The sequence below is a fragment of the Polypterus senegalus genome, chromosome 8 (assembly GCF_016835505.1).
Source record: "Polypterus senegalus isolate Bchr_013 chromosome 8, ASM1683550v1, whole genome shotgun sequence".
Classification (NCBI taxonomy): Eukaryota; Metazoa; Chordata; class Cladistia; order Polypteriformes; family Polypteridae; genus Polypterus; species Polypterus senegalus.
Window position 1 is genome coordinate 55,267,522 of NC_053161.1, and position 26,871 is coordinate 55,294,392.

At 39.1% G+C, this 26,871-nt stretch overlaps 1 protein-coding gene across 1 annotated transcript in view; it reads right to left on the reverse strand.

Annotated features, from left to right (window-relative positions):
• Positions 1-4,264: 4,264 nt before the first annotated feature.
• LOC120533951 (copine-8) overlaps positions 4,265-26,871 on the reverse strand; it is a 780,386-nt gene continuing 757,779 nt past the window's right edge. Inside the window, exon 20 of the mRNA XM_039761099.1 lies at positions 4,265-8,525. Within this exon, the coding sequence (XP_039617033.1) occupies positions 8,337-8,525 (189 nt within the window). The 3' untranslated portion in view covers positions 4,265-8,336. The remainder of the gene's footprint in view (positions 8,526-26,871) is intronic.

Consider the following 26,871-nt stretch of genomic DNA (forward strand, 5'->3'; position numbering starts at 1 on the left):
ACTGACTTCTTTGAGAAAATCTCGACAAAAAAGTCACATAATCATGGATAATTATCATTTTTAATACAGATGCCAATCAACATTTATTCAAAAATTATCCGAACACAACTTCCGAATAATAAAACCACACACATTAATTTAAAACTAAAATTAGTGAATCCATTATTACCTGAAATTTTCATGTCTCTGTCAAATGAGTAGTCCAGCTTTACAGGATATGTACCTGAAAAGCTGGACTAAGACTAAGGAGAGGAAGAGGAGGAGATGGGGGACCTGGAATGTTCAGGGTAGAGTTATGAAACAAAGAAGCATGAAGATGCCATCTTGCGTGTGGATGGCATAAGAGATGTCAGGACCAACAACTGAGAAGAGTTAATTTATCAAAGAAGGAAGGGACGATGGTGGGAGGCATACTGTGCAGGTATTATGCTGCGTTCACGTGCTATCAGATAGTTTCTTTGTCGGAAATTCAATGTGAACACCCTATGAACTCAGAGCTACAAGTCGGATTATACAAAGCTACCTGAATTGTCTGAGCTGTGATGTAACGCTGACCTTTCACTTTAGTCAACTATAGAAAATAAAACATGTAACCTGGTCAGCTAGAAATTACATTTCTTAGTTGAATTCCATTTGGGTCAAAGTGATACAAATTTAATATGCTTGTTTTGTTCTTGATTTCCATGATACATGCTGTTTATTTTGAATTGCTTTCTTTTGCAGATCAAGTAACAAATCAACAGTGACCTTGTGTTTCTCTGAATTGTACGACTGGAAACCCAGGTGAACGCACTGGAGTGAGAAGATGAAACGTCATAACTTGTAGCTCCGAATAGTCCGAGAGCATGTGAACGCAGCATTAGAAGTTTGATCGAGCTCCAGGTCAGCCTGATGGTTTAATACAAAGTCCGGGAGAGACACCGCATCTGACCTATTGGGGATCACAGTGGAATGTTTGATGGATGATATCTTAGCATTCCAGAGAAGCGAAGAAGGAAGTAGGACTTAAGAGGGGGGAGAAGGAGGGAGAACAAGGCTGACAAAATGAATAGAAAAATCTCTTTTAATAATTGTCAGGCTGCAGGTCTGGATTGAGAGGGAGAGGAAAGACCAGGCAGTAATGGAGTCTTTGAGGAAGTTAAGAACACAGCAACAGTTAACATCTGTAACCTTATGGACTGTGGTGTAGACGTCTAGCCCCAGGTATCTGAAAGACCTTTTCCAAGGAAGGATGGTGAGAATAGAAGAAAGATGAGAAGAGGGATTCATTTGGGAAAAGGGAACAATTAGACAAACTAATCTTGTAGTTGACAAGGCATGCAAATGAGAAGATGTTGGTGTCTGAAGAATTCAAGGAGAGCTACCATATTAATAAAGGCAGGACCAAAGCCCATTACAGCCATGACCTTTCAGAAAAAGGACCACATCATCCTGCCAAATGGAAGCAGCAGAGAAAGGAAGAAAAACGGCAATATAGTATGAAGGACATACCATGCCATAAACGAGTCAACATTAAGTAGGAATCTGTATGAAAACAAGTGTCACAAGACAAGTTTACAAAAGTTGATCAAAACAAGGTCTGAAAATACTGCAGGCTTTATCAGTAAGACACCATTAAACCAACCTAAGCACAAGAATAGTTAACCTCATTGTATGCCCAAAAAGAGCCAAGCATCAAAGCCATTAACAATTAGGAAAACATTCACAAAACAGACGAGTCTTTGAAAGCTTCTCAAATAGACTGAGGGAGTCAGCAGTTTGGATGAAGGTGGGCATCCCATTTCACCAGCTAGTAACTCCACATGAAGAGTCTGCATTGAGATTTGATGCCACATGGATATGGCATCTCCTGATGCCTTTCATGTGTGGGACAGGGCATAAGACCAAATGAGGGTCTCCAGATCAGAAGGTGCTGAAACACTAACTGCCCTGCATGAGAACTAACAACCAATGAATGTTCAACTGGAAGCATCAACTGGATGAAGATAAGGAACGTGGGAGTTTGAACTTCACAAACAGAAGAGAAGCTCATCTGATGGCTCATGTTTTACATACCACGACAGAAGCGAAAAATAAAGAGACCGCAGGCAAACTCACCATAACTGTTAGCCTTGCATATAGCAACAGCTGCGCCAGATCGTCTATTATTGGATGTCACAAAAAGGGGAGAATGTGACTTTGTGGGAAATGTGTCATGCAGTCTGTAGATCAGATGTGCCCAGCGATTATCAGTCATGTAAACCAGCGTTTCTCAACCTTTAAGTATTTACAACCCGTTTTCATAACAGTTTTAATTGCGCCCCCCCTAACATTTTTTTGAAATGTAGATGCATATTTTATTATACATACTTAACTTTTATCGACATTTATCTAACTCTATATTTATTGTTCTAGTATCAGAATATAGTTTAAGTTAGTTTGTTTTGGTTTCAATATGTTTTTTTCTTATTTTTGATTCTTATTTTCTTTTTTTCACATCTCCACGACCCCTTTTTGTTACTTCGTGCCCCACAGGTTGAGAACCACTGATGTAAACTGATGTGATCCGGTGACAAGATCAGCAAGTACAGTTGTCAGATCTATTAGATGTAGTACAGCAAACACCTTAGCCAGCAGCTTGACAGGAGAATTCACCATGATGGTGAGCAGTCCGTAGGCTGGTTGAGTGAAGTTAATTTGAGAGGTAGAAATGGCATACGCAATAGAGGGGCAGGGTTAAGAGTTGGGTCCAGAAGGCCAGTAGATAATCGGGCCATTGCAGAGTTCATGGAGCCCAAAGAACTGGCCTTCTACTCCCAAGAGTTCAGCGAGAAGGTAGAGATTTTAGAAAGAAGTTTGCATCAGTGGAATTAAAAATGGGGGACAGAATAGAACTGAAAAAAAAAGCAATTATTCACTGAGTCAGGGTGAGTGTTAAGGGGTCTGTGCTTCATTCTGTTGGTGAGTGAATCTCATTTGCAAAGCCCATGGGACAGTAACTTACCAGGTCTGCAGCCAGAAACATTGCAGAGCTCTAGTGCAGTGAATCATAAACTCAGGAGAGCATCTACTCTGCCATGTCGAGAGCTGATGCTCAAGTCTGGAAATCTTTATGGAGAAATTCATGGGGCACATCACTGGCAAAGCCAATAAAAGCATCACACAAGCCTTTCAAGTTGGGTATCATATAAAGCGCAGTAAACTCTCTGCCAATTAGTTGTTTACACACATAAGACCCTGAATATGCATTTGACGATCTTCTCAATTGCCGACTTGCTTTTCTGTCTTTGTCATTCTTGGATCTGGTGAGTCCTGAAAGCAGAGGTTACCAAAAAACACTTTCCAAAGTTGCCTACTAGAGGGAGAAAACACCGTCAAATACCCCGACTAGATACCCAAAGGGCTGAGACAAATCTCTATAAAATAAAAAGATTATTTAAGCAAAAAGGCCATGCAAGCCCCAAAACTCCAAAGAGCACAAAGGAATTGCATGAAAGGCAAGGCAAATACACAGCAAACAAAGTCCCAATATGGAATCCAGAAGCGTGGTCAAAAACAGAGCAGAGGTTCAAAAAATCAGTAATCACAGTCCCACAGTGAAATCCAAAAATGGACCTGAAAAGTACTGGGTCGGAAATCCAGAAAACAATAACAAATAACAATAGCACCAGAAATCACAAAAATGCTTCACCCCCTAATGCACTCAGTGACGCGCCAGGAACTATGGGAGGTGGAAGGCTGTCCTGGGTGATGATTGGCAGGTGGCCCCGCCCCTAACCACCCACAAAACACATGGGTCATTACCTAAGTTACATCCGTTCCCAACACACACACACACACACAGAAAAAGGTGCATTATAAACAAAAGAAACATTGATACAAATAAATAATACAAAATTAACCAACCGGCCAAGGCTGAAACATGACATCTGTACTCTGCCACTAGATGCTCAGAATCTTCTTCTTCTTCCTATTAAGATACATCAGGACACCCTGAAGAAGGGGCAGGTCTTCTTTTCCTTTCTGCTATGTCACCTGGTTTTGCCATAGTAAGCCCAAGACCACAGGTCACTTTGTCAAGGTTGCCATGATCTCAGATATGTCCAGAACAGATGAAGCCAAAAGCTTTTGATAAACACCAAGAATCCAGAATGTAGCCCCTGTGGTTTGCGAGTAATCGTGTGAGAGATGACAGACCTTAGTATTTTATTATATATATGTGTTATAAATATCGAATAAAATACAAAACAATGTTGAACACAGCAGAATACAAAAACATTCTACATTTGGATGTTAGTAAGAACTTTTAATTAGTTTATAAACAGATATTGTTACAAGAAGGTAATCAGCAAGGCTGACTTGTTTTGAATTCCAAACCAGACAATATATTTGAAATGTTCACATTGTCATGCTTTGAAAGGTATAACTGAGAAATCACTTTTCCAAAAGTACAATATCGATATAGAATATTGATCGTACATGAACTTGTGCAAAAAACAAAAAAAAAAGAGAAAAAATCAAAAGCATGACAAAGCAAGTAGACCACTGACACCAAATATATACCAATAATCTCAATATCTGAAGGCATTACACAATTCCAAGAATTCAGTGAGAATTTAAGGCCATCTTGTACTAAGATAATTTTGTTTCTTAAAACTCTACTCACAAAAACGGTGCATTTCTTGTAAAACTGTACATGCAAATATCAGTGTGCTTTTAATAAGTGAACAAGCATATTCTGGATTATTTGGACATTTCAGTAAACAAAATTCATGGATACAAATCACATGGCTGTGCGTTACATTTTCTGCCACATTTTGCCAGAGAGACCCGCACATGCATTCCTGCAGGCTTGGCGTAGTGGCATAGTATGGTGACACCAGCAAAGCATAAAAATATTCAAACCAAGATCCCTTTCACTGGAGTTAGGGCTTTACGTGGCGTCTACTGCTGTGCCACAGCCTACTGGGCGTTGGAATGGAGCGCAGCCAGTAAAGGCCCTAAAAGGGCAAACAGAGTTGAGTGGGCAGGCTTCGGCAGGGAGGAAGGAAGGAAACAATACTGGAAGTAACATCATGGAACTTCACCATAACGGGACGAATCACAGAGATATATGGCACAAGTTTCAAGTGACTCACCAAGGGTGGTTTACATTTCTTCAAATAAAATGGTATTTCCTGTTTAAACTGCTAAGATTCCAGCCAGTACTACACATAGCCAAGTCCACTGGACATGCAGTTACACGTGACCCACACCTGGATATGCCAGGTGGGACGTGACGCTGGGGACACCTTCCCATTCCAGGCCAGATTCTTTGGACCTGCAGACTGTGCACAGAGGACCAATGCAGTCCCCTCGGTCAAGGAGGCAGCACCCCTAGTCTTCATGCCTCTGTGCCGCATATTTAGGCATGATGGTTTTTATATTTTTATTTTTGTTTCCTTAACTTGTCATTGACCTGTGGCAATAAATACTCATTAATAGCGACAAGCGTTCTAGTTGATAGTAAAATGTGTCACGGGAGTCATTAAATGAAGGTGTCTATCTTTGTAGCAACTGTTCCTTTTCCACTTTAACATGTTTTTGGTGAAATTGTAAAAGATTTAAAGAACTGCTGGAAACTGAACAAAAGGCTCCAAATCCTGAGGTAAAATGAAAAGAACTTGTACATAATTGTAAAATTAGGCTCACTCACTAGCAGTAAAATTTTGCCCAGCATGTATGAACCACCAGTAACTTCCACTCCTGCCTTCCTAACAGTGAGAGGACAGGTACTGTGGGTGAGACCTCTTTCTCTGCAGTGCTTTCTTGTTTTGTTTTTTTTTGGGTTATTGTAATCTGGAAAATCATCTTATAAGGCAGGACAGTTGGAAGTGTAGTGTGAAATTCATCCAAGCTGGAAGAAGCACCCTTAGTGATGAGAAAACCCACTTTTGTCACCAGTTTTGGCTGAAGCCTTCATTGTTGTTCTTTAGAGTGGCCATCCATTGTTTGTAGATGCTGGTAGGGCTGCCAGGATTATGCCCTATCTTGGCTGGAGTGGAAAGAGTGTCATGTTGGTGTGTTGTATGGTGGTTACTGGGACTTGTCGTAGGTGGGGCCAGGTGTAGACTGTGCAGACTTGTGGTGTCCCTTGTACAGTCCTGGTCAGTGCACAATGATCTGTGGGGATGTTCTTGTGTTAGGTAAGGGCTACTTAGTCTGCAATGCCCAAGGGGCATCTAACAGCTGTTTGGTTGGCCATGTCTGTTTAATAAAGTTAACGCAGTTTGACTTAGATAAGATTTTATTATTATTGAAGAGAAAATCTGGTGAATTTCCTTCTTAAACCCAAACAGTGTTCCCTTATTTTTGTTGATGAGGCATGCAGTAATGGATAGTCAAACCCAGAATGCATCCTTTCACCAACAAGCAGGTGCATCCCAGGCTTAAGAACATGTCCCACTGTGACAGACTCAAAGAATTAAACCTGTGTAGTGTCAATGAGAGGAGACTTCATGGGGACCTAATCCAGGTATTTAAAATCCTCAAAGATCCAACAACATTCTTACGGCTTAAAAGTAAATCACATACTCGAGGACACCAGTGGAAATTAAGGGGAAGTGCACTTAAAACTGAAGCCATGAAGCACTTCTTCAGGCAAAGAGATGTGGGGCTCTGCATAAATTACCAAGAGATGTAGTTGAAACAGAAACCTTGAAAACCTTTAAGAAGTATCTCAATGAGGTATTGGGACAGCTTAGCTATTAGCTTACCAAACGGGCTTGATGGACTGAATGGTCTCCACTCAGATTCCCAATGGGAAGCATCACATCTTAAATGGTGCCAGCTATAGCAGAGAGCAATGTTCCAAATGATGCAAACCATCCATGATGATCATAGCAAATGCAAATTCACAAAGCAGAAGCCCACTCACCTCAGTAGTGTCAGCCAAAAAGAACTGAGAACAAGCAGCAAGATATCTGGCAAGCTGTTAGATAAGATATAAATACAATCCTAACACCAATGGACATCATCACAGCATTTTTACTCTCTCTGAAGGTTTTATGGTCATCTAAACCAGCACAGAGGTGACAATTCCAGATATTCGCACCCAACCTGCATTGCACTTGTGGACTGAGACAAAAGATCTGTCCAGCAGCTCTACATAGCGGAGCACTCTAATGTTAAGATTTCAAGAATAGGCTGCAGTGAATTGCATGTTTTTGTGATATGGGAAATATATAAAAATACTTGAGTATGTGATAATGAGGTCCAGTGTTGTTTATGTTAGGTTAAATGGTGTAGAGGTTAAAATGTGCAGAATAAGCCAGGGTGAAACACCCTGTAGTTAGTAAGGGGCCTGGCCAGAAGTAGAAACGCATCATCATCATACCACCTATGGACACACACTCACATGCCACATCACTGCGAGGACCACAAGAGACAAAAGATGAGTGGGTCAGCCCCCAGCTGGCAGGAAGGGAATGTCAAAAGTGATAGGAGACACTTTTGTCAGCTTCCACTCGGGCAGTTCATGTTGTCCATGCTCATTGGCTTGCTGCAGACCATTTAATACAAAGAAGAAGCTGTTTATGACAAAGCAAGTGTTGACTTTAAGCGTTAGACATTTTACTACAGTAATTTCCAGTTTAAAAATAGCCTGAATTAAATGTCTGAATTTAATTTTAAATGAATGAATTGATGAAAGAAAAAGTAAATTAATTTAAGTTTTCTTTTATATGAAAGCTGACCTTGTCATAGATTTCTTAAATTTAATGAGTCCTGTTAAAGCTCTAACAAAGGGATTTGGTTTTTTAGTTTATTATACCCGCAATTCAGCACACACGTACACAAATTAGAATTATTCAAAAGTTTATATGTAAAGTATAATTATAAAAGTATTCAACTGTAAAAATCCTTACCATGTAAACATTACGAGATAGAGGAAATGCATTCTCATAGCTATGTACAACGGTCCAAGAGTAACTATGCAGTTGAATCTGTTCCAATGATGGTTAGACTTTGCCTTTTCCTGCCTGTTTAGGAGGTGATCATTAGTGCATTTCTTTTTTTTTTTTCTTTTATTCTACTTTGCTTCTTATTTTATAAAGCCTTCATTCTTAAGAGAAAACAATTCTCACATCCTTCTTCAAGACCTCAGTTTCTATATTTCACTTGACCTTCTTTCCACACCCTTAAAGAAGGATCACACTGCAGCAAATATATGTAAACATTTCAGCAAAGCTACGTAAGCACTCAGTCCTGATGCCATCTCAGTCTACATAGTGCAAGCAGAGAGAAAGTTGCATGAGCAGCACTGAGTAGTACTTGTTGAACTGGAGATGTGGAGACTGGAGGAGATCGGGAGCTCCCTGTCAGATCTGGGTTTGCAGAGGCAGGCCAGGCGGGGTGTACGGTGGCGGGGCAGGAGACGGCTTTATTCCTCTGGCTTTCATGTAAGACAGGAACTGGTCAGGAATCTCCGCTAGGACATCTTTGGCCAGCCGGGCCATGCTCAGGATGTGATTTCCAGTAGTGTCAATGTAGTCTCTGAAAGGAACAAACTAAAAGACAAAATAAATAAATAAATACAAATTCAATGACTAACAGTCTGCTTATATTACCGTGTATAAGTTACCCATTTATCTAGAACAGAACAAGTCAGTATTGAGACTCTCTTGTGCCATAGACAGATGTAGAACGTTACAAGACTATATTACAAAAGAGAAGTAGTAAGGAAGGAAGATAACTGCTGAAGCTGAGGTGATCAAATAAGAGAAAAATAAACGTGCTAGCAGTCTCAAACAATTAGTAGTGAGCGGGTGAATGTTGTGACAAAAACACAGATAAATGGCCTTCTTGCCTTACAGCTATAATGTTAAGAGGTTAAATTTACAAACTGGCCATAAATGTATTGGAGTCAGAAAGGCCCACACAAAGTGACGTGACATTTACAGGAACTCTGGCAGCAAGCTAATTTCAGTTTTGTCTTAATAAGCTCTCTTCAACTTGTACTCCCAGTATGCTATACAGTATTTACAAATGCAATATTAAGATAACACAAATTCTTCTTTCTGTTTCTCTTCATCTTTTCCCACTTCTATGTGTAGGAAACAAATCGTACGAATCGGGTTACGACCAAAACGTTTTCCAAAATTTTGCATCTCTTCACGACCACACGCTCTGGTGGTGAACAAAAACATTAGCGGCCAGTTTCCCTATGCGCGTTCGTACGCACCAATGATCTGCCATTCTCCGTTTTCCATTTTCCTTTGTTTGCGTATACAGGACCTAACAAAGCAGCTGATGTTGCAAAAGGAGTTACAATGTTAACCAAGCAGAGGCCTCATGTGCTGGAAGAGGGGGAAAAACTGTTGCTAGTGTGGCTGAACGAGAAGCACCTTGCAGGGGATAGCATAAGCGAGACGATCATGTGAGAAAGCCAGGAAGATACATGGTGATTTCCTGAAAAAAAATCCTTCTTCGAGAGGCAAAGGTGAGGAATTTAAAGCCAGTAGAGGATGGTTTGAAAAGTTTAACAAGAGAAGTGGCATTTAATTTTTTTCCCTGTGCTTAACACTAGAATTACCAGAGCCTACGAAAAAACTCGTAGATCCGTCCCACCTTAAATCGCTTCTCACCTCTCCGCCACCGTCTTTTATCTTCTAAATGTGCCGATTAAGACGAGCAGCAAGCAGCCGGCTATTCTATCCCCCACCGTCGCAGAATGTTCACTAAGTTTTCCCAGCTCATGCCTTGTTTGATTATCTGGGAGTGACTCAACTGCGGGAGTTTTAGAGTGGAAATCGTTATTTGGAACACATGCATTTCATGTGTGTTTCGTTTCTACAGTAATTTGTGTAAACACATTGTTAAAACAGAAACTTTTTCATATTTTAATAATAAATGTTACAAAATGTAGGCATAAACTATAGAATGTGTGAAGCCTGATTTCCAAAGATCAAATAAACACTTTCACAAAAAGTTCAAGAATGATACAACAGCTTCTGTGGTATAGCGCTAAGATTTGCTTTTCAGAGTGCAGTATGCTTACTGTGCCTAAAAACCCCAAAGTTTGATTCCCCGCTGGGGAGAAAGTGTTACTTTTTTTCTTTTTAACCATGGCCGCGCTACCTGCCTGCCTGCCTGCAAGCATCTGCTTTCTGCGTGCTGGGGCATTTTTCTTTTTTTTTCTTAAGTAAATTGTTAAATTTAAAATGTCGATCGTGGTTATTTCTGTTGATTAATTCATGCTTTAATTTATTATAGCTAATACTGTTATCAAGTGGTCGCTATTTTTGCCTGCTGTATACAATCTATCTAGCGTCTTTATCTCCACTCTCACTGCCCACTTGCCTGCATGCAGTGTGTGTCGATTGATATATGATTTAATGTATTTCTTTTTAATCTCAAACGGACATAAAATTTATAAACTGGTATGCACTGTCAGTCAATGAGATTGTTATATTTTCATGTGGGATGCTCCTTTTAAAATATTTTTTTAACAACTGAGACTGCAATTAACATGAACAAGCGTCCTTATAACTGTTCTTATTTTTAAGTTCTGCAAGACAGACACTGTCAGACAGATCCCTGAATAATGCATAGACAGAAGTTGATAGATAGATAGATAGATAGATAGATAGATAGATAGATAGATAGATAGATAGATAGATAGATAGATAGATAGATAGATAGATAGATAGATAGATAGATAGATATAGATAGATAGATAGATAGATAGATAGATAGATAGATAGATAGATAGATAGATAGATAGATAGATGTGAAAGGCACTGTAAAACAGGTGCTGCAAAAAGGCAAGCAGTCAGTGAGAGTACATTCACATGTGAAAGGCACTAGATAAATGGATAGATAGGAAAGGCACTTATATAATAGGCAGACAGAGAAGGCACTAGACAGATAAATAACAGCATTAGCTATATAGTAGTTTTGTTTTATATACAGTATAATGTATATGTATTTTACAACTCAGAGAATTTTCAAAAAGAAATACATTAAATAATATATCAATCGACACACGCTGCACGCAGGCAAGCGGGCAGTGAGAGTGGAGATAGATGTGAAAGACTCTAGATAGACTGTATACAACAGGCAAAAACAGAGACCACTTGATAACAGTATTAGCTATAATCAATGAAAGCATGAATTAATTAATAGAAATAACTGCGATCAACATTTTAAACTTAACGATTTTCTTAAGAAAAAAGAAAAAAAAAACACCCCAGCACGCAGAAAGCAGACGCTTGCAGGCAGGCAGGCAGCGCGGCCATGGTTAAAAAAAAAAAAGTTACACTTTCTCCCTGGCAGGGAATCGAACTTGGGGCTCTGAGGCACAGTAAGCATGCTGCACTCTGAGAGGCAAATTTTAGCGCTACACCACAGAAGATGTGTAATTTTTTAACCTTTTGTGAAAGTATTTATTTGAGCTTTGGAAATCAGGCTTTACACATTCTATAGTTTATGCCTACATTTTGTAACATTTATTATTAAAATATGAAAAAGTCTCTGTTTTAACAATGTGTTTACACAAATTACTGTAGAAATGGAACACACATGAAATGCAAGTGTTCCAAATAATGATCTAGTATTTCCACTCTAAAACTCCAGCAGTTGAGTCACTCCCAGATAATCAAACAGGGCATGAGCTGGGAGAACTTAGTGAACGTTCTGCGACGATGGGGGATGGAATAGCTGGCTGCTTGCTGCTCGTCTTAATCGGCACATTTAGAAGACAAAAGACGGTGACGGAGAGGTGAGAACGGTTTTAAGGTGGGCCGGATCTACAAGTTTTTTTTTTCGTAGAGTCTGGTAATTCTAATGTTAAATGTGTTGATAAGCAGCAAACATCAAGCAGTCTGCTATCACATCCCCCACCGGCACACAGTTTTCTCAGCTCAAGTCTGTTTAACTGTGTGTCAGTTGCTTGGAGTTGTAACAATCATATGGGGAAATTACATTCGGGTCACGACCAAATCAGGTCGTGTCCAGAGTTTTGGAAAGAATTACGGTCGTGACCAGAGGTACCACTGCACTTCCATTCCCATTACTCCTTTACCCACATGTTCATTATTTCTCCTCATCATATATCCATATCCCTTCAATGGACTTTCCTAGACTTTCTTTAGATATCTCTCCTACTTTTGTTGTACCTCTGATTGTCTCTTTTCTAATTCTGTCCTTTCTTGTAACTCAACACTTCCATCTCAAAATTCTCATTTCTGCCACATCCCACTTCTCCCGCACTCCCTTTACTGTCCATGTCTCAGCTCCATAAATCATTGCTGAACATTAGAACAATCTAGACGGCCATTCAGCCCAACAAAGCTTGCCAGCTTGCTTGCTGGTCTTACCACTGTCTTAAAAATTTTATATAATGTTGAATCATAAATAGAGAAACAAACATCACAGATTATGTGCAAAAGTATACACATTGGGGCCGCCCACATTGTGAATGAGATCCCTCTCAAGACAAGCAATGGCAATGAGCTGTAGCACAAGTACTGTGCTGTCCAACTACTGCTGGATGAAAAGCTCAACTTATTGAGACACACAACGTGACCTTACAGCATTAGGTTAGTACAGCCTGAGTCAGAGATCAGCCTCGGATACAGTTCTGTTCTGTAGCACCACTAGAATGGATGCGACTTAAAACTGAAGTTACTGTCAAGAACATCACCCCTGCTTTTTTGGAAATTATAATCAAATCATAATGGGACCCAGGATGAAACTGAAAATTCAACAAAATGTGATTCTACTTAGTTTACTTAGCATTAAGCTGTGAAGAGATGACATGATAACGAAACACAGTTGTGGGTCAGGTCCAGTTGCCAAGGCCGTCTTAACATCTGGGCAGTGGCTGGGGTTCACAATGTTTCTGTTTTGCTATTAAAACTGGGGTCCCTTTGCACTATTTTGCCTGGGGGCCTATGATGCTGTTAAGACAGCCCAGCCAGTAGCTCTGCTGCAGTTGTGAAATTATGCCAGAGAAAATGGCTACTCAGGGAACTGATATTTCTTAAGTTAACATGTTTCTTTTTAATCATCTTGAAAGTTGTTACATGAATGGCCTTCCTTTTGTATAGATTTCATACTTCAGTAATTCATTTTGTAATGAACACTTGGTGTAGTAACTCTGCTGCCCTTCAGAACACAACGACTATACCACATCTGCTGTGCTTGGCAAACATACTTGCTCTCCAGCTGCAAACTTTACCAAAGTCACCCTTTTCCATACCTTCAGTTCACAGGGAACAACTTGAAGCAGAAGCTCAAGTCCAAACAAAAAACAAACTGATTTATACATTGAAAAAATATTTTGATTATTTCATGTGATTTTTTTAGATATTTTTGAGTGTTTCTCCAACACATAACTTTTTGACAAAACACTTTTTCAGCTGTCAATTATAGTTTTTTAAAAAATGCTTTCACACTATAATTAAAAACAGCATTTTATTTTAATGATAATGTATTTGAATTTAAGATTTTCTAATGTTCAAATCTATGTTTAAAGTAAAACAGTTATTTAATTCTGTAATAAGGTCAGAATACAGCTAGAAGTGAAGACGGTTTGTATGTGGTGACCTGGACGTTCTGTGTATCTTGCTGGCTCAGCAGTCACAGCAAACAAAAATCTCACGTTTGCTCTGTGAGTGGGACAGTAGAGCCAAGAATTATTATTGCATTCAGAAGGAACAGCCAACTAGAAAAAAGCAAAAAACTTCATCAGGTCAAGCTTAGTGGAGTCAGATACAATGCTGCTACCACTGCTTCATATCAAGTTTGCTTTAATGAAGTTGTTTGTCAAAATCCTATCAGAAGATGGCGCTCATCTGATGTGTCTGTACTGAAGGTTTCCAGGTTAGTCTGCGGTTAAGTTGAAAGACCTGATATTATTCTGATGCTGTTATTATTCTCTATATTTTTATTATTATATTTTGCTCAATCTCAACAAGATGGATTCAGATGTAGGAGGCATTATAATAAAAAGGCATATCCTCTTCCCTTACACCTCACTTTTATAATAGTTGTTCACAGCATAGTGTTAAATTGGTATTACAGCCTGGGAAAGGAAGACTGAGCCATGCCTCAGGCTATTGATTACTTTATGGATAGACATCTGGGACAACAATTTGGTTTATAGCCTGGGAAAGGACATGAGGCAATATCAAAAAAGTTACTATCTGGGAAAAGATAGATTAAAGAGTTTGAGCAAAATTCATCCATCATATTGACAGCCAGCCAATCAGGTGCATGAAACATTCATGTGTTGTAAAACCACTGCATGAAACTTTATAATAAACATGCCTCATTTGAAAGAAACATCAGAAGAAGAAGAAAAGAAACAGCGACAATGGAACAGCGACGTAAGAGAAGAAAACAAAGACACATGTGACAAAGTTTTCATCCGATTGTCAGTTAACAGCATTTTCATGAACATCAATTGCTAAATCAAACGCCGCCCTGCAACATTCATCCTTGTCATTTCTTTTTTTGTAAGCTTTTTCTAAAGAGCACTGTATATATATCCAGACTTTCCTATCAGTACCTATTTTCTATTATTTCTTTGTTCCAGTGGTGGTATTATTATTCTTGTAATAAATACCATGCTGCTTTTAACTTTCTATGCTTTGTCTTAAAGTCTATAGAGTGATTGAAATAATGCTTGATTTCTTTGAATACCCAGTGTAGCTGGAGATTTGCCATTACTTCTGTGCTGCAAAGTTTATTAAGGCTGCGAGTGAGAGCTCCACTCAATAGTAGGGAACACTACGTAAAGAAGGTATTCTTGGCTGATAAATGGCCTATAGTCAAGAGTGCTGAGTCTTTGTATGTCTAAATGTATTCTTGTAGACCAAAAGTAATATTTAGGTCTTAGATATTATTAAAATATCGTATGTTGTTCATGCAGATAATAAGTAAGTCTCTTTAAGTGCTGAGAGAGTGACAGGCTGCGTTATTCCTAAAGCACTTGTGTGGCAGATCCTAGTTAGCACTAAACTTGTACAAAATGATTACTATCGTTTCTGATTGAATCATTCTGTATCTTCGGCATTACTTATTGATTTTTCTTACTTCCGCCTTCTGAGAAAAGCGTGTTTTCCCATGGCATTGCGGAACTGGAAACGTCATCTGCTAGTATAGTTGCAGCTGCGGTTTCAGCTCCTTGACACCCTAGGCAAGACACTGCCCCCAACACCCCCCACGAGCCTTGACCAAAGTTAATGAGCTGCAACATCGCAACTGAAGTGCTAGGCTGCAGCAGCCCGGCAGGCTACACTACTGGCTGGGCTGCTGAGACTGGCCACTGGGCAGAAGTGACCATCATGAGTAGTAATAGCTTGCATATTTTCACATTTTTTTGCTCTAGTTTTATGTAATTTTGTGCTAGTATTGTAATGAACAGTTAGTGCAGACTACAGCTGAAAATCTGTAGTGGACGTGAGAAGCTGGTGAGTTGTTCATTAACAAATGTTTGTGATTTTGAGTTTGTAAAATTAGTAGAGGTCAGGGGACTTTTTGCATATCAGCTTATTTTACAATATAAACTTTGAAGTAAACTTAGTAATGTAAAATTTGATTTTTGAAGCATTTGTTTTCCAACTTGAATTACTGAGCAATTAATTCATTGAGCGTTATTGTGATTTCAGTTCACATGAACAGGACTTTGCACTGTTTACGTCACCATACTCTTACAACGTTGAGAATTCGCCTGAGAATATCCAAATGGAATTGATTGAACTGCAGTCAGATTCTATTCTAAAGGCAAAATACAACAAAGTTGGTGTGCCAGGCTTGTATGCTTACCTGCCACCCTCGTATGTGCAGATCCGTAAGTTGGCATCGAGAGTACTGTCTGTGCTCAGAAGCATTCACCTTTGTGAGCAATTGTTTTCATTAATGAAAGCTACCAAAACCCCTTATCGCTCAAGACTTACTGTTGAGCACCTTTTATCCATCATAAAAGTTGCAGCTGCACAAGATTTCAACCCTGATATTGACAAACTGGTTACTAACAAGAGATGCCAAGTGTTGGGACAAAAGAAATAGATCTCAGATTGTAAGACTCCTATACAGATCTAATTATGCTGATCCAGATCTTCTGGATGACTTTGATTTATGCGGGGACAATTCCAGTTCAGCACGAAGACGATTCTTCATGTCGTCAGTTTACACACTTCTCGATGGTCTGGGATTTTTCGGGTGATTTCCTATGTAATAAACTTAATAAGTTAAAGCGTAATGAAAATTGCATAATTAGATCTGGACCACCCCATATAAGGACCTAGCTGAGAGGCTAAGACTCTAATTGTACGCTGTTGTACGGAGATTGTATGGAAATAAATAGCTTTTCTTTAAACTTTAAGTGTTACATTTTTTAAAGTTTTCAGTATTGGAAAGAAAGCTACAGTAACTTTGTATAATGGTATAATAGAATTTGTTACATTGCGGCTCGCTGACACACGTATGGCAGTCATTCGTGGGGTACTGTTGTGGTTAGGGTCTGTGTGTATGCATATAGCTATGTATGTGTGTGTTCATACTAAAGTGCAGCAGTAGACCAACCCAATAACGAACTTGATGAGTACGCTTACTCTTGAGAAAAAAGGTAAAGGTAGAGGGAAATACTACGATAATACAGATACAGAATGTGATTGTGTGATGAATGATCTGGAACGAGAGGTTTGGATATCGTATAAAGTAATAATTTCTAAGTTTATAAGTAACATATAAACATCCAAATTCTGAACAAATTGTGAGGAATGTTAAGTTTAAGTAACTGTGTTACAACAAGAGTGTCAACGAATTAACAAACTCTAGACAAGTTATATGTAAGTCAATAAACAGACATTGTTGTTTTCTTTACATTGACAAAATATGGGCATGTTAAATTGATTTAAAACAATAGTGTATAGATGAAAAATCACATTTTAATTAAATTTCTTTTCAATTTCATATTTAAAAATGACATTTTTTATTGTGTTCAAGAATGCAAATACAAATACTTATTCACAATGAAAACTCTTTTTTTTTTTTGTCTAATTTTGCAGACCTACTGCTAAGGCAAATACAATATGTGAACTGCTTCCTCAGATGTTTTTCTTTTAGCCCAGACGGTGCACGTCTCCTTCAGTTTAGTGCGTCTAAGGCCACTGCAAGGTGGTTCTGAATGTGTGACATTTAGGTGCTCTCAAGGGTCAGGAACCTTAACCTCTGATGCTTCATCACACAAGTTCTTGACTTACAATGGGTAAACAGAAGGGAAGACAGTGACATCCTTACTGTTCAGGGGCCTTGTAAAGACAGCACAGCAGCCATGTCCAAAAGTCACTTGTTAGTGCATTTCCCTGGTACAATAACTATATTCTACTAATGGTGTTTACAAGAAAAACACAAGAAGTCTAATTCTAATTCTAATGGTTGTTGAATTTGCACTTCAAAGCCCCCAATTTCAGCCAGTGATCTACAATACGTTCTTGGCCATGAAAATAGTATAACTGTGGGCAGCCTGTCAGCAGTACATATCACTGGCCACATGGAATTAAAGGGACTGCAATGACCACAGGTAGGCTCTCTAGGGTGACAAAGTGGAGGGCCGCAGAGGCTGCAGGTTTTTGATTAATTTGCTTCATTAGAAGCAAGTCCTTCTTTATTTGAGTATAGTAATTATATAACTTGTATACATATAAAATATATTTTAACAATTACTTTATGACTTGTAGTGCTTTCACTCCAGGATGCCAAGTCAATTTATATATCATAGATCTCTCTTTCATCCAAATGAACTGTGAACCAAAGCAGATTAATTATTGTCAGTTCTGATATTTTCTTTTTACTTCAAGATGAGTGCACACAGTTGGAAAGTTTAGAAAGAATGCAACCAAGCCAAGTAATCAAAAGAGACAAGTATAAGTTTGACCAAGTTTTTCTCTTAATTCAGTCCTTGTGCCGACTGTAGCTGCAGGTTTTTGTTCCAAGCAGCCTCACCTTCAGTCACTCATTTTACCTCAAACTGATCTCATTGTTTAATTAGCTGGGTTCTTCTTTCTTCTTCGCCATGCTGTTCTGAATACAGACTAACTGTGAGATTTACATTTATAGAAAACTTTGATATATTTTTGCAGCAGTTTTAAACTTTTTTCCTCATTTTCCTAGTAACTCAGCTTTTTTACTGTGGTGCTTGCTCCCTAAATTATAATCTAACAAGGACAAATAATGACCAGTTGAGGAGATACCAGAGCAGATGACACTGAAAGGCTGCAGCTACTTATACATAGTGTGCTCATTAGTAAATAAGTAACACCAGAATAAAGCGGAATAAAAATTGTGCTAAAAATAATAATAACATAAAAACACTACTTTTTCCCCACATACATAAATGCTCATGACATCCTAATAAAGAATTAGCAAACCCAGCTTTGTAATTTGCAAATTGACACCAACATATAGAGACTGGGAAATAATAGCTCACCTAATTAGGAGTAGGAGTTCAATCAAAAGCTGAGGAAGGCTGGAAGAAAAACCGGCAGCGATTGTGGCACTCCATGACCAAACCCAAGGACCCCGCGGAAGTGTATGGCACAGCATTGACTTATTATACAGTCCCATCAGTAATACAGCAGCTTATAGATTTTTAAAGGAATTAGCATAAGAGGGAATGGTGTCAGGAGGGAGAGCAGTGGCTTTTGTGAAGTAAAGAGTAAAGGTGGTGTGTTTACTCTTCCTTTTGTTTATTAATACATTTTTCACATTTTCTTATTCACTAATCCTGTCACCTCATTGTAAATGTTCTCCACATGCCCAAGAACAGCAAAGTTAATGAAAGGGTATATCTACTATCCACAAGAAAGCTGTACATATATAGAACTATTATTATAATTTTATATATATATATATTACATAAATAATAATATTTCTATATAAAAGTGAACTTAGGGTCATGTGAAACATGTACTGTATATGTATGTATATATATATATATATATATATATATATATATACACACATACATATATATACATATACATATATATACACATACTGTATATATACACACACACATATCTACATATATACTGTATATACACATATATATACAAATCTACATATATATATCTACATATATATATATATATATTAGGGATGGGACTCGATTAAAAAATTAATCCAATTAATTAGAGGCTGTGTAAGAATTAATCTTGATTAATCGTATGTAATCGACACGTAAATTTGCCCCAAATCGCAAATGTTTTTTTTTAATTTAAAAGGGTTTTAGTGGGCTTACAGAATCAAATAATAGACATGGACATGAATATTGTAAACTGAAGCTGTTTTAATTTCTGAAAAAAACTTTAAACTGCATTTGAATTCAAAACAGAAACAAAAATATCATCCCTGGTTAAAATTGGGCAGACTTAAAAATAAAGTGGTAGTTTAAGTACTTTAAGTACATTTTCAGAATAGTATTGTCTTTAAATAATAATAACCAAAATTTCAACATAAAGTGCAGTTTTTCTTCTTAAAAAAAAAGTCAGAAACATAAAAGGTAATTTGACCAACTTAATCTTTAAACTCTGAGTAACATTAGCCAAAATTATTTTGTACATTAGGCTAAAACAGTGTGATCATTGAACATTTTGTAATTAGATGTATTTAGAATTACTAACGGTCACGGAAGTCCAATGATCCCCAGTAAGAGCCACAAAGTCCGCTTTCTGTAATGCATCTAATTTTGCTTGCTTTTCAGTGTGCACAAAACCATGCTTTTATCAAGGCTTCGCTCGGGTAGTCGAAATGATCAGTCGTAGGAACGCGCTTTATTCCGACTCTAACATTTTTGTAGCTGTGATGTGTGCATCAGTGTAATGGATGTACCAGGAAATCATGCATTGACAAAAGTTCCCGCTTGCTTGGAATTGAAAGTGTGATTAAATGCGTTATTTTTAACGCGCTATGGAGTACATGCATCGAAGCTTCTCAACTGTGCTTGTGCTAAGAAAGGGAAACATTTTAAAAATAACGTAACATGATTCTGCGTTAACCTAATATTTTTCATACGCCCCAAACCAAGGAGATCGAAGGTAAAATGAATCGGTAGCGTACATACTCAGTGCATCCCTCTCGAATGTCGGCGTTAGAGGCTTAAGACTCTACAATTAGCCACAGCGTGTGGCTTGTCTATGCGAGTATGTATTGTAGATCGGGTATATATATACATTTATATATATACCCGCGTATCGCAGTGGAGAAGTAGAAGTTATGAAAAAGAAAAGAGAACGTTGTAAAAATAACGTAACATGATTGTCAATATACAGTAATTGTTTTGTGAGTGTTATTGAATGTTGCTGTCATCAAGGATTTGATTATCATTATTTGTTTCAATCAGGTCGATTTGTGCGATGTGTTGTGTTCAAGTTACATTCCGTGTTTGTCAATCGCTGTAAAGATAAGAGGTTTCATTCATCGATTAGTTTCTTACTGCATCAATAAACAGCTCGTCTTCCTCTTTATCTGAGATGTGACAAACTGCATGCACGGGTTTTTTTTTTTACACTGTCTTCCTTTAGCAGGACATTCACTTTTTCCACCGTGTGCTTTGTTTCCGCAGTAGCTGCACTTATGAATATGATTGTATGTATCATATTTTTTGCTGCCTTCTCAATTGTGTAATTCGATTTTTGTTCAGCACTCTTTGGAACTGTTGCTTTTGTCTGTGCACGCGCCAGTTCACGTGAGCCGCTTGGTGTTCTTGCATCGAAGGTTCCCAGCTGTGATGGTGCCATCTCGTAATGTCAGCTAAGACCCGCACTTAAAAGTTTCTCTCGCAGTTTCAATGAGTTTGTGCCAAACACCACCCTGACCATCTCATCTTCCTCTGCATAAGCACAGTCCTTCACCCGTGAATATTTACCGGCAGTGTTTGTATTGGATTGCCGCTGATGGATGGCCTTATATGGGCAGGCACTAAATTACAAACGCTAGTGGCAGCCTGTCTATGAACTTAATTTAATATAAACTTACAGTTCACGCCGTGCTTTGTTTCCGCAGTATCTGTACTTATGAATATGCTTGTATGCATCATTTGCTTCATAATGTTTTTCTGCCTTCTCAATAGTGAAATGGCGTTTTGTGCTCATCGCTGTTTGGAGTTCTTCCTTGTTCTCTACGTACTTGCGTAGGAGGCGTGATGATGTCACACGAAACTCCGCCCCCCCACGGGCATCTCCAACTCAACTCCATTACATTATATGTAGAAAAATAGCTTCCAGTTATGACCCTTATGCGTAGAATTTCGAAATGAAACCTGCCCAACTTTTGTAAGTAAGCTGTAAGGAATAAGCCTGCCAAATTTCAGCCTTCTACCTACACGGGAAGTTGGAGAATTAGTGATGAGTCAGTGAGTGAGTGAGTGAGTGAGGGCTTTGCCTTTTATTAGTATAGATATATATACAGTAATCCCTCCTCGATCGCGGGGGTTGCGTTCCAGAACCCCCCGCGATAGGTGAAAATCCGCGAAGTAGAAACCATATGTTTGTATGATATTTTTATATATTTTAAGCCCTTAGAAACTCTCCCACACTGTTAATAAATATTCTCCGCACAGTTATACAGTAAATCCTTGTTTATCGCGGTTAATCCGCTCCAGACAGATAAATGAATTTCCACGAAGTAGGATTCTTTATTTATAAATCTAATATTTTCGCAGTTAGAGCATAGAAAACCTGTTTATGACCTTCTAAATACGTTTTTTAACATTATTAGAGCCCTCTAGACATGAAATAACACCCTTTAGTCAAAAGTTTAAACTGTGCTCCATGACAAGACAGAGATGACAGTTCTTTCTCACAATTAAAAGAATGCAAACATATCTTCCTCTTCAAAGTGCGTAAGGAGCGGAGAATGTCAGAGAGAGAGTAAAGTAAACAATGAAAAATCAATAGGGCCGTTGCGCTTTTAAGTATGCAAGCACCGCGATAAAGCAGCGGCAATGAAGGGATCAATGCGAAGGTAGCCTTTCAGCATTTTTTACAGGAGCGTCCCTATCTTCTAAGCAAACAGCCTCTGTGCAAAAAGCCCCTCTGCTCACATCTCCTCCGTCAAGTGCAGAGAACGTCAGAGAGAGAGAGAGAGAGCGCGAGATTAAAGCAAACAATCAAAAAATCAATAAGTGTGCTTTTGGACGCACCTCGATAAAGCGGCATTTCTTAGAGGAGCGTCCGTATCCACTAGGCAAACAGCTTCTGTGCAAGCAGCACCTCTGCTCACACCCCCTCGGTCAGGCGCAGAGAATGTCAGAGAGGGTGAGATAGAGGCAGAGACAAGCAAACAATCGAGCACTGCGCAGGAGGCATATCTTATAGCATTGAGGAGTTTTAGTTAATATGTAATACGTGCTCTGATTGGGTAGCTTCTAAGCCATCCGCCAATAGCGTCCCTTGTATGAAATCAACTGGGCAAACAAACTGAGGAAGCATGTACCATAAATGAAAAGACCCATTGTCCGCAGAAATCCGCGAATCAGCGAAAAATCCGCAATATACATTTACATATGCTTACATATAAAATCCGCGATAGAGCAAAACCGCGAAAGTCAAAGCGCGATACAGCAAGGGATCACTGTATATCAGTGGCGACTGCTCTAAGACTACAAGGGAAGCTCCGCTTCCTCTACTATGTCAGAAAATAAATGCTTATATATGCACTGTCGTATTTATATTGGTTTTAATAAAAGTGCGCTAGAACGCGTTCAACTTCATGACTAGCTCGTTCAGAATCAGGTATTTATTGTACAGTAGATTGTTTGACGCGATATTCTTGCTATACATTTCCGTGCAGCACAGCGCGTTATGGAGCTCTATAGGCAAGCACAGAGGAGCTTTTTTCACTGCAGAAAAGCTGGACGGTAATTGGATAAATGCACCAAAATCGTCACTTCCATGGAAGCTCAGCTTCTCTGGGAGTGAATGGAGCAGTGGGCGGGCCAGGACGCTGGGCTGTTGCATGATGATTGGAGGAGCTGTTTAAAGGGCGGGACAATTCAGTCCCATGCGGATTTGCAGGTGAAGTCGTATGACAAACTGCTGCACTCTGTATTGTTTTCTGGTGATATAAACCATTCTTGTTTGTACAAATAATTCTTTAAATAATAAAAAAAAAACATATTATAGCGTTCTTGACTTTGCTCCTTGTTTCAGCATTGTAAAGTTAGTTCGTTCATATAATTAAAGTAGCTCGTGGAAGGGGAAAATAGCCAGCTAGCAAGCTGTGCATAATGGCAGACGGTGCTAATATTGTTGACCTGCTTTTGGCAAAACCATTTAGTAGTCTTCCTTATGAGGAGAGACTCAGAATTAAATGGCAGGGCAGACCAACTCCCAAGATTGATGTGGTGCAAAAAATCAGGAAAAACTAACAGGTCTTTTCAGCTCTCTTGGTATGACAAGGTGAACTGGCTGACTGGAAGTGCTGTGACAATGAAAATGTACTGTTGGCCATTACTCTTGATGAAACCTTCTCAGGGAATGGGATGTGTTTGGTCAAACGTGGGTTTTGGAGATCTGGGTAACTGACAGGGCATACAAAAGGCATGAAAAGTGCAAAGAACATGTGAGTTCATGTGCAAGGTTAAGTTGTCTGGGCAGGGTCAGGGTTGAACATGCAATCAATGAAGGTCTTCGCATTCAGGTGGCAAAACATAATGAAACAGTAAAAAAAACAGGGCCTTCCTAAACCATCTAATTGATGTGACTTCCTTGCTTGGCCGTCAGGAGCTGGCATTCAGGGGGCATGATGAGAATAGTTAATCAGCAAATAAGGGGAATTACAGGGAATTTACAGAAACATTAGCTAAATATGACTGTCTTGGCCACACAATTTCAGTCATCAGCTGTGTTTTCTGGTATGTCCCACTCAATCCAAAATGACATGATCTCTGCTCTCGCAGCCACTGTTTCTGATCATATAAAAGGTGAAATTCAGACTGCTCCTTTTTTTGCATGGCAGGTGGATGAAGCAACTGACATATCTTGGCATGCCCAACTGTCTGTCATTGTTAGATATGTGGATAGTGCAGGTAAAATTCAAGAGTGCTTCATTGGATTTTTGGATGTGTCAGGGGGTCGAGATGCTCAGTCTGTGTTTGAAGTTTTAAACGAGAACATGCAGGGCTACAGTTTTAGAGAAAAACCTGTGGCACAAACCTACGATGGGGCTGCTGTCTTTGCGTCATCTCTCAATGGCCTACAGGTCAAAGTTAAAGTAATAGCCCCTAGTGCAGTGTTTGTGCATTGCTATGCACACAGACTGAACCTGGTGTTGTCCCAGGGTGCTAAATGCTTGCCTGAGTCAATAATATTTTTTGCATCTCTCTCTGGGTTCACCACATTTTTTTCAAAGTCCACAAAAAGGATGTCTTTTCTTGAGTCTACAGGGTCTTCCAGATTGCTCAGAAACGCTCCTACTCGATGGAATTTCACATCACGGATAGTGAGCACTGTGGCAAGCAATTATGATGGCCTCCTGCAGACTTTTGATAAGATTACCCAGGATGAGAGCATGGATGATGACACATTAGATGCTGCCAAAGGCTTCATAATGAAACTGGAGGACTTTGAGTTTGTGTTCATGTTGTACACATATGAACAAATATTCTCTGAGACAGATGTTGTCTTTGATATTGTCCAGCAAAGGGCTATGGATGTTCTTTACTGCAAAAAAAGAATTGGGTCTCTCCTTGCTTTTATCAAGGAGAAGAGGTCAGAGGAGGCTTATCAAGCAGTTTATGCAAAAGCAGCAAATCTCACATCAGACCCTCGAGATGAACCTATTAGAAAGCGCCGTCTGTCACAATTACAGGATCCCCAGGACCGCTACAGAAATTTGTACATGGCCATCCTAGACAATCTCATGGAGCAGATTTCTCAGTGTTTTTCAAATTTGGAAAGCATGAGCTTCTTAGAATTAGTCAATCCAGGGAAATTTGATGAAATGAGACAAGTGTTTCCAGAGGAGGCATTTGAAAGTGTGCTGAAAAGTTATGGCCATTTCTTTGACTCAGGGAGACTGAGATCTGAACTTCAAGTACTATATTCAGATCATGACTTACAGGGTAGCAGGGGTAATTTCTTGGTGTTTTTTAAAGACATGGAGTTAGATAGTGCAACGCCTCAGCTATACAAGCTGTTGTCGTTAGTGGCAACAATTGGCGCTACATCAGCAGGTGTAGAGAGGAGCTTCTCCTGTTTAAAACGGGTCAAGTCACACACCCTCAACATGATGGGCCAAGATCGTTTGAGCAACCTTGCTCTCCTGGCCATTGAGAGGAAACTGGTTAAGTCCCTGGAAAAGATGGCCAAATGGTACGACAGGGTCACAGACCATTTTCTGCAAAAGGAACGGAGGGCAGAATTTACGTACAAATAACATAATGAATTTTATGATGAAGGCCTAATATGAGCTTCCCCTGTTTCAAAAGTTAGCAGCTGCCACTGATATATACACACACAGTGATACCTCGGTATACGTCCGCTTTGGAATAAGTCCAACTTGGTATACCTCCTGTTTGGACGCAAAATATTTTGCTTGGTACACGACCTTTGTTTGGAATACGACTCGCGTGCTAGAACACTGCACGCTACCCTTGTTTACCTCTCTCGAGACAAAGCCACGACTGCCTACGCCAGTTGCTAGCATTCAGTGAACAACCTGCGCTATAACTCTCTGTGAATTTTCACATGATTTTGTGTTTTTTGCGTAAATTTGAATGATTGTTGAAAAGTATGAAGGTGGCATGCGTATCTGGGACTTGGCTGCTGCATACCGTATGCCGAGAACGACAGTTTCTACGATTGTGAAAAACAAAGACATTATTAAAAAGTAAAGTGAGGTTAAATTTTCATTTATTTAATGTAATTGCTTTTGTATTTATGTATTTTAGTATTAAGCAGTGTTTAAATTATTTTATACAACCTCATCAATGTATAATATGCCAATAACAATAGGATTTTTTTTCATGGGAACAGGTAATCATTTTCCCTTTATTTCTTATGGGAAAAATTTGTTTGGTATACATCCTGTTTGGTATAAGTCCAAGGATCTGGAACGGATTAAGGATGTTAGCTGAGGTACTACTGTACATATACAGTGCCTGTTTCTCATTTTGTAGTTTGGTATGAGTTGTGCTTGGTGATCTGCCTTGGTTGACTGACTGTGTAACCACCTGTTACGGTGCATAACCAAAGATGATTCTGCACTTATGGGGTGTACTGATAAGGAAGGTGAGACAAAATATAGGAGTCAAGAGGAGAACTTTGTTTCTTGGTGTAAAAAGAATTGTCTACACATTAACATCAGCAAAACCAAGAAAATGGTTATTGACTTGCACACCAAAGAGTCTCTATGTCTGATCAAAGAGTGGATGTAGAGGGGGCCCACTCCTGCAAGTACTTGGGGGTCCATGTTAATGACAGGTTGGACTGGTCTCATAACACAGAGGAACTATATAAGGGTGGGCATAGCAGGCTCTTTTTTCCTTACAAGACTGCATTACTATAATGTTGATAATGACGTCCTTCACATCTTCTAAAACTCTGTGATAGCAAGTGCGATTTTCTGTGCTGTAGAGTGCTGGGTTGATAACAGGCAGGCTCAGTTATGGGACACACTCTCAACTTGCTGGAGGTTGTAGCAAAGGAGAGAATTAGAACAAAAATGACTGCCATTATGAACAATGCTGCTCATGCTCTCTCTGACAACCTGACATCTATCAGTCTATCTACAGTATATATGCCTAATCTTGTCTAACCGTTTGTAATTTTGCATATTCATTGCCTCCTGCAGAAGGCAAGCATGAGTTCTATTGACATGAGAGCCTGATTCTCTTTGAAGGAG